This window comes from Rousettus aegyptiacus, unplaced genomic scaffold (genome assembly GCF_014176215.1).
Source record: "Rousettus aegyptiacus isolate mRouAeg1 unplaced genomic scaffold, mRouAeg1.p scaffold_m13_p_7, whole genome shotgun sequence".
NCBI classification, from domain to species: Eukaryota; Metazoa; Chordata; class Mammalia; order Chiroptera; family Pteropodidae; genus Rousettus; species Rousettus aegyptiacus.
The window spans coordinates 12,579,083-12,594,480 of NW_023416310.1; the positions used below are offsets into that span (position 1 = coordinate 12,579,083).

At 52.9% G+C, this 15,398-nt stretch overlaps 1 protein-coding gene and 1 pseudogene across 1 annotated transcript; both read left to right on the plus strand.

Annotated features, from left to right (window-relative positions):
* Window positions 1-3,029: 3,029 nt before the first annotated feature.
* Window positions 3,030-14,211, plus strand: MFSD2B (major facilitator superfamily domain containing 2B). The gene is made up of 14 exons (XM_016121802.2): window positions 3,030-3,139; window positions 6,081-6,206; window positions 7,259-7,383; window positions 7,971-8,094; window positions 8,401-8,479; window positions 8,566-8,696; window positions 10,326-10,416; window positions 10,531-10,652; window positions 11,074-11,157; window positions 11,452-11,532; window positions 11,734-11,843; window positions 12,205-12,348; window positions 12,765-12,941; window positions 14,074-14,211. Exons 1-14 carry the CDS (start codon window positions 3,053-3,055, stop codon window positions 14,096-14,098), a joined length of 1,506 nt encoding a protein of 501 aa, XP_015977288.1. The 5' UTR covers window positions 3,030-3,052; the 3' UTR covers window positions 14,099-14,211.
* On the plus strand, window positions 9,930-10,048 carry LOC118605818 (annotated as a pseudogene).
* Window positions 14,212-15,398: the final 1,187 nt, after the last annotated feature.

Genomic DNA, 15,398 nt, shown 5'->3' on the forward strand with positions numbered 1-15,398 from the left:
ATTTAACAATAGAGATGAGATAGATAGCGCACAGACTAAAAGAATGACCAAGGTCCTGCTTGCAACCATACAAGAAGCCCAGCCAAAGGGACCGCCAGGAAAAGGCAGAGGCCAAGAACAGACACCCTGGGTGAAAAATAGACCCAGGAGAGTCGGTTTAGAGAAGTACCAATCCGCATATTGCAAGAAAAAGGGACATTGGAAGAATGAGTGCCCTGAAAAAGAACAAGCCCCCAAAAAGAAACCCCCCCATCCTTTTCGAGGACACAGAATAAGGAGGTCAGGGCTCTTACATTATGAGCCCCCAGGAGCCTAGGGTAATTTTACAGGTCAGGGGCAAGCCTGTGAACTTCTTGGTGGACACAGGAGCTTTGTAGTCCCCTGGACTGGTGGATTTCCAGTGCTCAGATCACCCAGTATCAGGTCCTGCTTCTCAACCCACCTCACATACAGTTCCTGAAAACTGCCGTATTCAACCCAGCTGCCCGATGACCCTCGCCAAACACTGCATGACTGCCTCGAGGTCCTAGAGAAGGTCACCTGCACCAGACCAGACCTGACAGACAGCCCTTGGTCGAATCTGGTAACTTCGTCTCAAAAGGAGTCAGGTATGCCGAGGTTGCATTGGTTACCACTGAAACTCATCTGGACACAAGCCCTAAGCCGTAGAACTTCAGCTCGGCAGGCTGATCTAGTAGCAGTGACTAGAGCTCTGGGGTGGGGTGAAACAAGACTGTGAACACTTATACAGACAGCAAAGGAGGCTGCCAGAAAACCAGTGGGGCCAATTGACATTCTGCCGGCCCTGCTGTCCAGGATGCTAACGGACACCCCCACCTACACTTCAGGAGAAGGTGAACTATGCAACAAGCTGGGAGGCAAAGAGGAGTCTACTGAGTGGGTTAGGCTCCTGGATGGGCCACATTGTAGTACCTGAGGCCTTGAGCCGAGACCTTATAACCCAGGTTCAGCAGAGAACTCACTTGAGAGGAACCAAGTTAATTAAACTGCTAAAAAGAGACTATTACATTCCGGGGCTGCAACGAATGGCCAAACAGGCATCATTTAGCTTGGTACCAGACAGGCACCGGGGGAACATTGAGAGTTGGATTTCACTGAGGTCAGCCCAGGAACCTTCGGATTCAAGTATTTGCTTGTGTTCACTGACACTTTTTTAGGATGGACTGAAGCCTTCTCCACCAAGCAAGAGACAGCTCAGGTAGTAACAAAGAAATTAGTCTCAGAAATAGCCTGCCCATGACACTGGGGTCCGATAATGACCTGGCGTTCATCGCCCAGACCAGTCAATCTTTAGCCAGAGTTCCAGAAATTAATTAGAAAGTCACATTGTGTTTACAGGCCTCAGAGCTCAGGACAGGTAGAAAAGATAAATAGCACCTTAAAGAAAACTTTGACTAAGTTCAAATTAGAAACTGGCGAAAACTGGGTAAGCCTCCTTCCCTCCCCTCTGTTAAGGGCACGATGCACCCCCTACTGTAAAGGGATCACACCTTATGAAATCGTGTTTGGAAGACCTCCTCCACTTCTCCCCAAACCAGGGAAAATAAGCTCACAGAAATCCGTAACTTCTCCCTTCTTAAGTCCTTGCAGGCTCTCCACCTAGTGCGGGGAAAACTCACCAGTTACTCTCCGCGGCCAGAGTCCCAACTCACTCTCACCCCGCCACAGCCTGCCTCGCCTGAGCCTCACTAAGAAGGACCCTTCTCGGGTTTAAATGTCTTTTCTAAATGTAAATATTTAAATTAAGTTTTTGTTTGTTTCGATATATTCATTTACTGCATCAACCATAGTTTCAGAATTTACCTTTTGTACAGCTTAGTTTCAAAATCTGTAAAAGTAACTAAGAATCTTGTGTATTAATTCATACATGTGAGACTAATGTGTTCATAAAGCATAGATCTTGCTTTAATTGTATAGCTTTCGGTAAAAATGTGCCGTTTTTATGTTGACCATTCAGGCATTATTAGAGATAGCCCAGCTTTAGTCAGACAACAGCTCAGTGACAGAGAAGAACAATGCCAGAGGAGAGGGTCTTGGTATGAGAACGTGCTTAACTGGTCCCCGTGACTACTCTGCTTTCCTCTATTGCAGAACCCCTAATAGTAGCATTTCTAGGGTTATTATTTATACCTTGTATAATTAATTGGTTGACTACGTATGTAAAAAAGGGTGCAGGCAGTGAAACTCATGGTTCTCAAAACTCACTACTCACCGCTCCAGGATGATGAATCAATGATTCGAATTCCCCTAGAAAACCAGTGGGAATGTTAAGGGTGGAAAATTTTCGGATGGCCAACTTCTGCTTCCATCGTTTAATGTTAAAAAGGGTGTAGTTCTAGGAGATATTCTGTGCAAAGATATGTTAATGACAACCTATGCTAATGTTAAGGGTGTAGTTATCCTGTGTAAAGATATGCAAATGACCAACCTCTGCTTTTGTAAACCTGCTTGCTTGTTGGAGGGGGTTTGGGGGCTTTTTAAGCTATCCCCCCTGGAGGCTCGGGGCTGATCTCCTCTAACCCTGCGTGGTGGAGAGTCACTCTCCCTGACTAACAAAGGCTCACAATTCATCTCAGTTGGTTCCGTGGGTCTTAGGTTTATTTGATCACACCACAACAGCCATACCCATCATCTATGTATGAGGCTGGGAAATGTGTATTTCAGGGATCTGATATCGAATTTAGCATCTTGTAAACCTATTCAGCTATAATCTTAATCTGCAGGAGGAAGTTGAGCGCGAACCGCCTCTGGTTCCCATACGCCCGGGAAGCTGCCGCAAGGAAAATGGTCCCCAAAGACTTAACCTTAACCGGCCTTTCCCCCAGGGAGTTTGGGCTTTAGGCATTTCGTTCCCTTGGGGAAACGAAATCGCTCACTTCGCAGCTTCTAGGTTTCCCGCACGTTGCCAACGGCCGGCAAGCGCCACCCTCGCCACGCCGCGCCCACTCGCCCAGGGGCCCCGGTGCCGCCCTCCCCGCGGGCGATAACTCCCGCCGGAGGCCCACGGCCGCAGGCGGAGCAGCTGGGCGCGATGTCGGCGTCCCCCGGAGGGACCTCGGCCTCTGCGGCTGAACCACTGTCTCCCCGGCCGGCAGCGCACACCCCGGAACCCGCCCCGGTGAGCGCAAAGCGAGGGGCGAGCAGGGAGTTGGGGCGCAACCGGGCAGAGAGGAGGCACTGGGCTCCATCGCGGGGGCAGCGAGGCCCCAGAGACCTTGGGGGCTTCTGTTCGCAGCCCTTTATCCAGGCGGAGGGGCAGCCCTGGGGTCGTCCGCCCTAGCCTTCGGGCTTTCGAACTGCCCCTAGTGGGGTTTGACAGTTTGTGAGCCCAGAGGCTGTGGATATACGGGAGCCTTAAAGAGAACAGGATAAGAAACAGCCCTAGGCAAGTGAGTACCTTGCCGGATTCGTTCAGCTAGCCAGGCAGAACCAGGACCAGTCTCTGGTCTTCTGACTCCCGGTCTAGGGCTTTAGTGCATTCCAGGTCTTCCCAGAGATCTCCTGAACGCTGGGCAGGTAGGACTTGAGTTGCACCCGAAGAGGCAGCCTCCCTTCTCCAGTCCCCAAGCAGGTGGTGTGGGCTTAGCCACCCTCTCAAACCCTGGCCTTGTCCAATCACCAGTCTCTCTCAGAGATGTCTTTGGCACCCAGGCCCCACAGTGAGGGCAGGTGGACCCCCAGGGGCGATTGGGCTGGGACTCATGCCGCAAGGGCGGGTATGTTGGAGGGGGGTTGGCACCTCTGAGCTGTCTGCTGATGCAAAATCCACTCCCCTTCCAAGGGAGTGCATTCCTTGCCTGAGGCTTCACCACTACCTCAATTCCCTGTGCTTCCTCTGGGGCACCTCAGAGCAAAGGACTGTGGCCCCCCAAGAAAGAAAGGTTAATAAGGAGTCTCTCTGGGAACTCATTTCTTAGCGAACTTTAGAAATGCAGGGTGAGATTAATGGCAAGAGGGGAAACTAACATTGCCAAGTAAGTGCATTTTACTGCACTTAATTCTCATAACCCTATAAAGTTGTATTATCTCCATTTAACATGTGAGAACACTGAAACTCAGCCCCGTTAAGTGACTTGCTCTGGGTCACACAGCCAGAAAAGGCAGACACAGAATTTGAATCCAAGCGTGTCCAGCTTCGAAAACTTATGTTCAGTCAATTACAAAGGGCTTATAATTTACATAAAGCTATCAAGATTTCATATACCTATTTCATATACCTAGTTTCAGCTGAAATTTCTTTTTCTATCTTTCAAGTGTATTCTATGTGCCAGAAACTTGCTAGGCATGTTCAGGGAGAAAAGGGAATCGCATTATGGGACGGCGCGGGGAGGGCTATCGTGGTGCATTCTGCCTGTTGTTGGAGTTCTCTGGAAGTTGAAATAACGTTCCCACAAGTGTCAGAAAAGGAGGCCGGCCACATCCTGCCTCGTGTGGTTTCTCTGGGGAGGAGGAGTGTGCAAAGGAGATGATAAACCCTTATCTTAGAAGACCTTGCCTTCCAAAGAGCCCTGGGTGTCCTGCAAGGTACCAAAATGGGTAAAGCTGTAGTCTCTCACCTCCCCCTCCCTTCCCCAAGTAAAGGATGAGAAAGGATTCCCAGCATCTTCAAATAAATTGCACTATCCACAACGTCTTCATGGCATTTATTCCTTCAACAACTGTATACTGAGCATCTACTATATGCCAACTTTTGTTCTAGGTACTGGGGCCATGAGGGCTAATAGATGTTACAGGTCGTTCTCTCAGAGAACTTTTATTCTGATGAACAGAGGCAAGAAATAAGAGTATATCAAGTAGTAAGTACAATTGAAAAAGAGATGCCATTTAGGCTTAGACTTGAAAGACAGGAGTCAGTTCTGTAAGAACCTGGAGGAAGAGCATTCCAGACAAAAGGAACAGGACGAGGAAAGGCCCTGAGGCAACAACAGGCGTGGTCATTTTGAGGGAAAAAAGGAGACTCCATGATTGGGGAGAGCTACGTGAAGTGAACTGAGAAAGGGAATGGGGGAAGTTTGGGCGGGCTTTCGTAGGCTGTATGGTGAAGCAAGCTGTCGGGAGGCTTTAAGAGAGAGGAGACACAATCTACGTTATGAAAAGATTGATTTAGGGGCTGGATGGAGAGTGGATAGTTGGGACCCAAAGCACAAGCAAGGGAGCCACTTCGGAGGCTCTCACTGAAAGATTCGACAGGGCAATTGAGAAAGAGGAATCAAGGATGACTCCTGGGTTTGTGGCCCGAGCTGCTGAGTGGGCATTGGGGTCATTTAATGCAATGGGGACAACAGAGTTAGGAGTTGGTTGAAACGATGGGATGGAAATCAGAAGCCGTGTGTGTTGACCATGCTAAGCTGAAATGCCTGTTAGGCAACCATGCGGGGCCGTGAGTACGCAGTCGAATATTGGAGTATGGAGCCCACTGGAGATCTTAGGGCTTGTGAGAAACACGCACACACACATGTGGGGGTCGTAAACATGACTTCATTTCTGTGGTGGGCTGGTACACAGTCTCCTAGAGGGGAAAACAGGGCTCTGATTTGTAATGTTTGCTATCTCTGTGGCGTAATTACTCTCACCATGGCTGATTTCAGGCTGCTAGTCAGTCATTCAACAACCGGCTGTCACAGTCCCCTGGAGCCATTGCCTCATTCGTTCAACAAAACAGCTCTGCAAAATTGGGACGATTATTCCATTTGACAGAAGAGGCTTAGAGAAAGTAGATTCAGGGTCACGCGAGGAGGTGATGGCAAAGTTAGGGGTCTCCTGACCCCCAGTTCACTCTGGCTTGCTGACTCAAAATAAAACGGACTGTAGCAGGAAGCGCTGAGGGGGAAATATAAGGAAGAACTTCCCCCTGGAAATGTTCGTAGAGGTCATGGCTTAAGATTTTTTTTTCTTTTTACTTGTCACTTCCCTTTAAGATGATTCAGGGCAAATTAGGACTAAGAGGTCTCAGGAAAAGCCCTCAAGACATAGGGACCCCAGAATGCTTATGGAAGTTAGGGGGCGTGGTAAGCTGTTTTGTGTCTCTGAAGCTGCTTAGCTCCTTTGTCTCCCCCCAGGACAGCAGAACTGGTCGCCTCTCATTCTGTACTAAGGTGTGCTATGGCATTGGCGGGATTCCCAACCAGGTGGCCTCCAGCGCCATAGCCTTTTACCTACAGCTCTTCCTGCTGGATGTGGCACGGGTGAGTTTGGGCAACAGCCCAGGGCCCCCTATTCCCATCTTCCTTAGTGTCTGGTCCTTCCACCCCCACCATCATCCACGGGTAACACTTTTGCCCTAAGCCAGACAAAAAGCCAATTCTATTGAGGGCAGCCTCTTCAAGGATGTTTACTGCAGGTTGTTTGTAGCAGAAAATGGGAAACAATGAGAATGCCCAGCAATATAGAAGCAATTAGACAATAACTTGTACTAAATCCATATAATAGACTATTATGTAGCCATTCAAAAGAATGGGTTAGATCTAATCAGTTGACTTGGATGGATTTCCATGATGCACTATGAAGTGAAAAAGTTCTAGAGAAGAGTATAAAATGATCCTATTTTAGCAAAACAAAGACATGCCCCATATATGTAAATGCATGAGTATATGTGTATATGTGTCAGTACATGATTTAAAGAGAGCATGGAGAAAGTGTACAGAAAATTACGCCAGTCTGTTAATATCGGCTATAGGCGGGAATGGTGGAGGATAGAGGATAAGCAAAAAAGAAATTTTTAATAAGGCATTCATGATTGTTTTAAACGACCCTGATATGGTTGCATTTATATAAGATTACAAGTTGCAAATGTATATAAATGCATGAAAGGTTGATCATCGAAATGCTCTGGTTGTCTCAGGATGGTGGATTTGCTTAATATTTTTGTTCAAAAGTTTCTATGAGTGTATCATTTATGTAATCAAAAAATCAATAAAACTTTTTCATTATGAAACACTGACCTTCGCTTGTCAGCCTAGGTGTACCCTTCTTGCACTAAGCCAGCTTAGACGAGGGTCCCTCGCATCTTCTCCAGACGTGACTGGGCATGAGTAACAATGGGAATGTGCCAGTGTTTCTTCTCTAGTGCAGATGTGCCCTGAGAGCCTTTCGGATTAGTGTCCTGGAGAGGAGGCTGAATAGATCTCTACACTACAGCTCTGGCCCCAGTCAGATCTCCCTCGTGGTGGGTGGGCAGGCCTGGATACCCTCTCTGATTCTTCTCGGCCTTGGCTGTCTCCTCCCCTGTTCATTTCAGATCCCCGCTGCCCAGGTATCACTTGTCCTGTTTGGAGGGAAGGTGTCTGGGGCAGCTGCTGACCCCGTGGCTGGGTTCTTCATCAACAGAAGCAGGAGGACAGAGTCTGGACGACTCATGCCCTGGTGAGCAGCCTCACAGTCCTTTGGATCCGGGACCTAGCCCTAGACTGAGGTCACTGTTTTCATCACGACCTGCCTCTTAGTGGAAACCCCTGTGAATGGATGGTTAGAGAACAAGATTGCATAGCAGGGAACTAGACCATAGGCGACGGGACCCGGCTGGGTCAGACTGAGTCATGCAGCAGTTCGGAGACATCCTTGGGGATTTCCCCTCACCGAGGGGCTCGGGGCTGGACAAAGCCTCCCAGATTCCCAGGCCTGAGCCAGAAGGCTAATTGTGGGCAGGGTGGGCTGGGAACCATGGAAGGTCTTGCAGAATAGGACGCTTTTGTGCTCCAGGGCCCTTGATATAGGGAATGGAACCACCAGGCACCCACGCGTCCTAGCCAGAGTCCCAGACCCGCTCCTGGCTCCACCCATGTCCCATCAGCCATTTCGCCCCCTCGGTGGCGCCCAGCCTAAAAGCCCCAGCCCAGGGCTTCTCCAGGGGCAGAGGGCTTATGCCCCGAAGGGTGGGGTTGCTCCGGCACTGCCCCTTGTATCCCCCGTCCTGGTGCTGTGGGCGCTCCACCTCCACTGTGCTCCCACAGGGTGCTGGGCTGCACGCCCTTCATTTCCTTGGCTTACTTCTTCCTGTGGTTCCTGCCCCCCTTCACCAACCTGCGAGGCCTTTGGTACATGACCTTCTACTGCCTGTTCCAGGCCCTGGCCACGGTGAGCAGGTGGCCCCTCTTCTGGAGCTTCGACTCCTGGGATCCTATTGCTGGCCACTCTGAAGTGTGTGTTGCTGGGGGAGGGGCGGGAAGGCGGGGCGTGGGGGGGGGGCGGTGTCCAGGTGGGTCCCACTGCCCGCACCTGCTCACCATTGCCTGGCACTGCGCTTGCTCTGGGCTAGATGCCGCTTCCTGTTCCCCAGACCCTGACTCCTGGCTTGAGGGGATCAGTGGGTAGCACTGGGACAGGGCGCTGGTTTGGCGGGCTGGGCAGACGGGGGCCGTCTAAGCTCCGCTGGCCCCCTAGTTCTTCCAGGTTCCCTACACAGCGCTCACCATGCTCCTGACCCCCAGCCCGAAAGAGCGGGACTCCGCCACCGCGTACCGTGAGTGCGGGCATTGGGTAGGGGTGGGGGATGGCACTGCCCTGGGCCCGGGAGCTGGGTCACCTTGAGTGCTGGCTTTGTCCCAGGGATAACCATGGAGATGGCAGGGACGCTGATGGGAGCCGCGGTCCACGGACTCATCGTGTCGCGTGCCCACGCGTCCCACGAGTGCGAGGACATCGCGCTCCCGGACCCGGTCGCCATCACGCCCGAAGCCGTGAGTGCCTCCCGGCCCGCCAGGACCCCCTCTGCGGAGTCGCCTCTTTCCTCTAGGGCCACTTCTTCTCGGGGGCTCAGCTCTGCCCACCGCGCCTCTCATTCCTTCCCTTATCCTCTAGTTGGGCCCATGACCCGTTGTCCTACCGCTAGACCTGCTTCTCCGCCTCGGTGCCTACTGAACACACAGCGGGCCAGCAGGCCATCCGGACTGGAGGCGGCAGACCGCGGAGGAGGGGCAGTGGCAGGGGGAGGGCAGCAGGGTTTAGTGTCCTTGCAGAGCTCAGGGTACAGCCCCTCCTCTGAACTTGCCCACCGGGCCCAACGGAGGGCCCCTGCCACCCAGTGTGAAGAGAAGGGAAACCTGCAGCCACACCTGCTTCTTCCCGCCTCAAATCACGTCCCTCTTCAGCAACTAAGGCCGGCACCTATTCAGCCATCAAGTTCATCTTCTATTTCCCCTAAAGCACATGACTTCACTACCCCCCAGAAGCCCAGGAGTTACCTTTTATTCCTCCCTTACTCTCAACCCTCCCGTCCAAACATCTATTATCAAATCCTATCCATGTTTTAGGCCGAAAGTCTGATTTCACTGCCACATGCTGGCTCAGGCCTCTACAAGCCCCTTCCCTTCCCTGTCTGGGCGAGGGCGGAGTGGAGGGTGGCTGCGGCCTTCAGTTGGGGAGGCGGAGATCAGGTGGGGCCTGGGATGCTGAGGTGTGGGGAGCAGAAGGCTGAGAACCCATCCCTACAGGCACAAAACGTTTGGGTACCTGTTGGTAGCCCCAGCTCTATTATCCATCAACTTCATTAACATGACACAAATTCATAAAATTCATTAAGAAGTTCAAGACAGCAGCAGCAGCGCGCGGACCCCCAGGCGCAGGGCCCTGGGCGCCTGCGCTGCACTCACGCGGGTGAGGCCCGGCCCGCCTCCTGCTTTCCTCCGCCCCCCAGAGCTGGGCGGCTGTCACTCCCATGCGTGTCTCTATATGTATTCTATCACATATGCACCTTCCCCTGAACGACAGGTAGAACCGTTTTTGTCATTTACCTGGGTCATCGTGCATCACACTGTGCTGTGCCTTTCTGCTCACGGATCTGTCTTCCTCCCGCACTCCAAGCCCCTTATTGTGGATGCGCAGGGGTCACTTATTCATGACTGTAGCCTCAGGGTCTGGCATACAGAAGTCAGCAACACTGAAGGGTTTTTTTTTAAAAAAATGAGAGATGGGTCCATGGCCATGCCACCCTGAACAAGCCCGATCCTATCTGATCTCGGAAGCTAAGCAGGGTCAGGCCTGGTTAGTACTTGGATGGGAGACCACCTAGGAAGACCAGGTGCTGTAGGTGTAAAAAACAAACAAATAAACAAACAAACAAACAAATATGAGAGGTGGGGGCCCAGACCCTTGCTGGCATGGACGCAGGCAGGAGGCATGGAGTCAGGAGAAAGACTACCCTGGGCCTTTAGCTCTCCTTCTGCTGAGCTAATTGGGAGGATGAGCCCCCAGCAGCCTTGGGCTGGGGCTCTTCTCCTGTTGGGAGGTACTCCTGTTCTGCCCTCGAGTGTCCCTACCTCCAGGGGTTGGAAACGTCAACCCCACCCCAGTTCTGTCCTGTCCCACAGACTCGTCTCTACTACACTGCAGCCGCCGTGGTTGCCGCGACTTACCCTGTGTGCGTTGGTTTGCTCCGCCTGGGGGTGACAGAGAAACCAGGTATGAGGGTGCAGGAAGAGTGTGGGAAACAGAAGCGGGGGAATGGGCTCCTCTTAGGCATGGGTTTTGGTTTGGAACTCTGCCACGCTGAGACGTTACCTTCCTGTGTTGCAGAGCCCTCGACCCCAGCCTCTAGCCAGGGCCCAGGCTTCCTGGCTGGGCTGGGCCTCACTGTCCGGCACCCGCCCTATCTGACGCTGGTTATCTCCTTCCTGTTAATCTCAGCAGCCATTCAGGTACGTCTGGCCAGGCCAGTCCCCATTGGTCCAGTTCATCTTCATCCTACCACATCACATTTAGGCTTGAGACTTAGTAGGGAGAGACCATTGGCCTGGAGAGGCTGGTACGGGAAGGTAGAGATCTAGGTGGAGCCTGTGGTTTGGGGAAGGGCGAGGGCCTAGACACTGGGAAAAACAGTGTCTGAGATGGTAAAGTTCACCCAATCTTAGCTGTGCAAAGGTGAAGGTAGACTAGGAATAGTATTTATACTTGTGTCGAGAATAAGTTTCCTTGGTAGGGGAGGGGACTCCATGGTGGCAGCAGGAACCAGAGTTCAAGGTCCCAAAAGGGAGGCCAGACTTGAGATCTAGGCTTTGCCCTTGACTTCTGAGTTCTTGCTGTTCCCTGTAGACTCCCACTTCCTGTCAACCTCCTCAGGTGGAGCAGAGCTATCTGGTCCTGTTCTGTGCACATGCCTCCCAGCTACGCGACCATGTCCAGAGTCTGGTGCTAACCATCCTGGTAAGGGGACCTGGGGTGACAGAGACAAGGTCACTCAGGAGCCTGAATTGGGGACATGTGTGATCCTTGACATGTGTGGCCAGTGTTCTGGTGGTCAACATTCTTGACTTGGCTATGGTCTAAGTTGGCTGCATTCCAGCAGAGTGGAATTATGGTCAAGGTAATAAAGTTCATAGCCACTGGTTCCAACCAGGGGGCCAGGTTGAGGTTGGGTGACCCACCGAAAAGTCTTCAAGAACTTGGGCAGAGGCGTTGGCAACTCGACCAGGCTGTGACGGTTCTGTCTGCTTGCAGATCTCAGCGGTACTGAGCACCCCGCTGTGGGAGTGGGTCCTACAGCGATTTGGGAAGCGGATGTCAGCCTTCGGGATCTGTGTGAGTGAGGCAGGAAGCGAGACCCGGGGCGGGGGAGGTGGCCTGAGAGTCTGAGCATATTGAGGGCCGGCAGGGAGGACCTGCGTCAGCTTGTGTCTTCAGTGCTCGGCACAGGACCGGGCTGGAGGGTCATGGGTAAAGGCCGGTGTGCGAGCGAAGGAAACAGCAAGGACGGGGCGGCGTGCCTGTCTGTCTCCTCAGGTGATGGTGCCTTTCGTGATCCTGCTGGCTGTTGTGCCCACGGCACCCGTGGCATACGTCGTGGCCTCTGTATCTGGCCTGAGCATCGCAATGTCCTTGCTGCTACCCTGGTAGGCTGGGCGAGGGGAAGGGAGTGTGGGAGCATCAACCTTCGTCACGGGACTGGCCTCCTTCATGTCAGCCTGCTGTCCCAGGCCCCTTCTGCCTAGCCTGTGCCCGGGAGCAACTCTCCCGCTTGCAGATGGGGGCCAGCAGCTCCGTCCTCGGAGCCGTCCTAAAAGAGCACCAGGTGTCAGGAAGGGTGGGCAGCGGGAGGGTGGGGGGAATACAAGCACGCACATTGCCTGGCCCTCTGTAGGTCAGTCCTAGTCCCGGGCAGCAGGACTCTGACTTGGTCTCTGTTCTCAGAGAACCTGAAGGCTGGCGGCTGGCGGGGGCATAAGAGGGGTAACTCTGCCGCCTCCTCCCCAGGTCCATGCTTCCGGACGTGGTGGACGACTTCCAGCTGCAGCACCCGCACAGCCCGGGCATGGAGACCATCTTCTATTCGTCCTACGTCTTCTTCAACAAGCTTTCGGGCGCCGCTGCCCTGGGCATCTCCATGCTCAGTCTGGAGTGAGTTGCAAAGTTGGGCTGTACCAGAGGCACGACAGATTAGTGGGGTGGGAGGAAAAGGGCAGAGTTCCCCACCGCAGCCAGCCAGGGGCCACACATGAATCTGGGGCCCACGCTCTGCTCTTTGGACAGTATAGGGGAACCATCTCCCCTAGGTTTCTCTGTGCACATGACTGGGAGGGGCCTTTTTTGGGAACTGTACCCTTCTGAAGCCTCAGCTCCCCACATTCTCAGTGCTCTCTGAACTCCTCTCCATTCAGACCATTTCGACAACACTCCCTTCCACCACGGTTAGGCTGATCTGGCCAAGAAATGAATCCAAGTTTCAGGAGAGTAGGGAGGTGGAGGATCTGGGACCCCTCCCCTCCAGCAAGACAGGCTCAGGAGAATCTGAGCTGGATGCTGTATCTCTCCAGGTTTGCAGGGTATACGGCAGGAGTGTGCAAGCAGGCGGAGCAGGTGGTGGTGACCCTCAAGGTCCTCATTGGTGCCGTGCCCACCTGCATGATCCTCACCGGTGTTTGTATCCTTATGGTTGGCCCTACTCCAAAAGTGCCAAGTCCGGACACTTCCCGCCGGCTGAGCATCCGGAGGTAGGCACCCCATGCACTCAGGTACACACAGCAGGGCTAGCCACACCCAGGGAGGCGTGCAGATTGATGCCGGTGTAGGAGTAACCAGTCCACAGGTCTCCTGGCGGTACTGATACCACTGAACAGTCCTGCCCTTGGAAACTCTTTCTTTAGCTTCTATGACATCATCTTCTGGATTTTCTTCTGCTGTTCTGGTCATCCCTGCTCAGTCTCCTTCCTTCCATCATCTGGGATGGCAGTATGGGAGTGTTTCCTTCTTTGCCCTCATTCCTTTTGCTCTCCATAATACCTGGCACCTCGCCTGCTTGCCAGACCCCAAGCACTTTCTTGTGTTTGGCGACTCCTATAGCCGTCCCCCTGGATTTCCTTCAAGTTCCAGATTTACGTTTCCGGCTCTCATTTGAACATCTCCGCCTGACGGCAAACAAGCATGGCAGTGTCTTAATGAGCCTCGAACCGAATTCCCTCCCCGCCCCCCCCCATCAGTGTCTCCTTCTGTGTCCCCGTCCCAGTGAACGGCACCATCCTCCAGCCTGGAAGTCGAAACCTGAGAGTCGTCTTTCATTCTTCCCGCTAAGGGCTGTGCTGAGAGGCCCTCTGAGCCTTGTCCTCCTCCTTTCCAGAGCACTGATTCTGCTGCAGGGGACCAGCTGCTCACTGTCTGGCTTTCCCAGTAGGCTGTGGGGACCTTGAAGGCTGGGGCTATTCATTTTTATGTCCCAAGAGCCAAGCACAGAGCCTGGAGCCAAGCAGGCGCTGTATTATCGTGTCTGGTCCAGGAGACTTTCGCCAGGACATGTCCAGTAGGAGCACATGTACCTACAGGAGACCACACTGGGCAGGCAGGAAGTGGCATTGGCATCGGTCCCTCACTGGTCAGAGTGGTTGGTCCCAGATTCCAACCAAGTAATACTGATGTCATGTGTTGCACTCAGGGAATGACACATGGATGGGGGACGGCTTGATGGGACTTGGGGAAATTGGCCTTGTAGCTTTACTCACAGGGGTGGTGAAGGGGAGGGGCAGCTAGGAAGACAAGGAACAGCCACTGCCACTTCTACAGGGATCTGCGGCAGGACAGAGATTGCACCCCACCCTCATCCTTCCCTTTGGCTTCTTTTCCATCTTACAGGAGGACCAGCTACAGCGTGGCTTGAAGTTTGAGGCTTCTGTGAGCTGGATCAGCAGGAGCCAGCGTCTTCTGGTCTCGAAGTCCCCTTTTCTTTTGCTGTTTAGCACCCCGACTTTGCAGCTTACACAGGACCTTTTCTCTGGGATATGGTCTCAAGGACCTCTCCGGAAGGGACTGGCCTGGGCTCCAGCTGTCATTTCTTGCCTGTCGACCACAGAGCATCTCACATAGGCCTGTGCCCCTGACTCTCAGCTCCAGGCAACCTCTGACCTGGGAAGCATCCCAACAGCAGCTACTCCTGGAAAAAGCAAGCCCTTTCCAGCCTGGCCTGCAGACTCCCTGGGGGAGCATCAAGAGCCCGCTGACCTGACAGAACACACACATAGACCTCTTGCTCCTTCTGACTCTCCAGTGGGTAGGAGGGAGAGGCTGACAAATGGGCAGAGTGGGGACAGTATGTCACAAATTGACATACCGGGATGTCCAGTTAGGAGAGACACAAACAGATGTAGTGAGGCCAGCAGACCCCAGGGGCAGTTATGGGGCTGAGAAGGCTGAGCCCCATACTCTAGCCTTTCCCTGTGTTTAGATAGGTTAGCGACACTCTTTACGGAAGTGGACACAGACTGCTATCAGGCCACCAAAGAGCAATAATTTTTATGACTACTACTTATTTTCATGGAAATATCCTTCCGAAATTTTATCTCCTAAAAGCACAGGAACCAGTTTTCTAGAGGCTATGTCTTTGGGGAAGAAGGATTCGCTGAGATTTATTTTGTCAAAAACGAATGAAAGGTTTTATCTTCTACTGAGTCTGTGAAATGTGATTGTGGCCAACTGCTCATCCTACCTCCGGAGAAACCTGTCCTTAGGGGTTGGGGTGCGGGGGTCGGGGACTGATGTTAACAACCTAGCTATGACCCCTTAGCCGCATATCTCTGACTCTTTAGTTCCTCAGACCAGCCAGAGATGCCACGTGGGAGTGGGTTCTTACTTTCCTTTACAAGAAACAAAAAGTTGGCACTCTAGAGCAGGCCACGGTGGCTTATCTGGGGAGGGGCCTGTAGAGGCTGTTGAGGAACCCTGAGCAACTCCCCCTAGGGAAACTAAAGGGAGGACCAGGAGGTGCAGACTTGCGCCTAGTCCCCAGCTCTGTCCTCCCCCATGGGGTCAGCTCTCTTGAGCCCATCTCCTAGGACCAGGCTCCCTTCCACTTCCTCTCAGACCTTTGGCCACCTCTTCCGTCCCAGACTCATAGCAAAGATTGCCAGAGCTCACTCACATGCAGGCCAGACGTGCTTCTCAGAGCCTACAGCATTTTGCTT

Excerpts from the sequence above, each read along its gene's own strand:
- MFSD2B (XM_016121802.2), top strand. The coding sequence starts at position 3,053 with ATGTCGGCGTCCCCCGGAGGGACCTCGGCCTCTGCGGCTGAACCACTG. Across the intron at positions 11,844-12,204 it reads ATGTCCTTGCTGCTACCCTG|GTCCATGCTTCCGGACGTGG; the intron begins GTAGGCTGGGCG and ends CCTCCTCCCCAG. Across the intron at positions 12,942-14,073 it reads CGCCGGCTGAGCATCCGGAG|GAGGACCAGCTACAGCGTGG; the intron begins GTAGGCACCCCA and ends TCCATCTTACAG.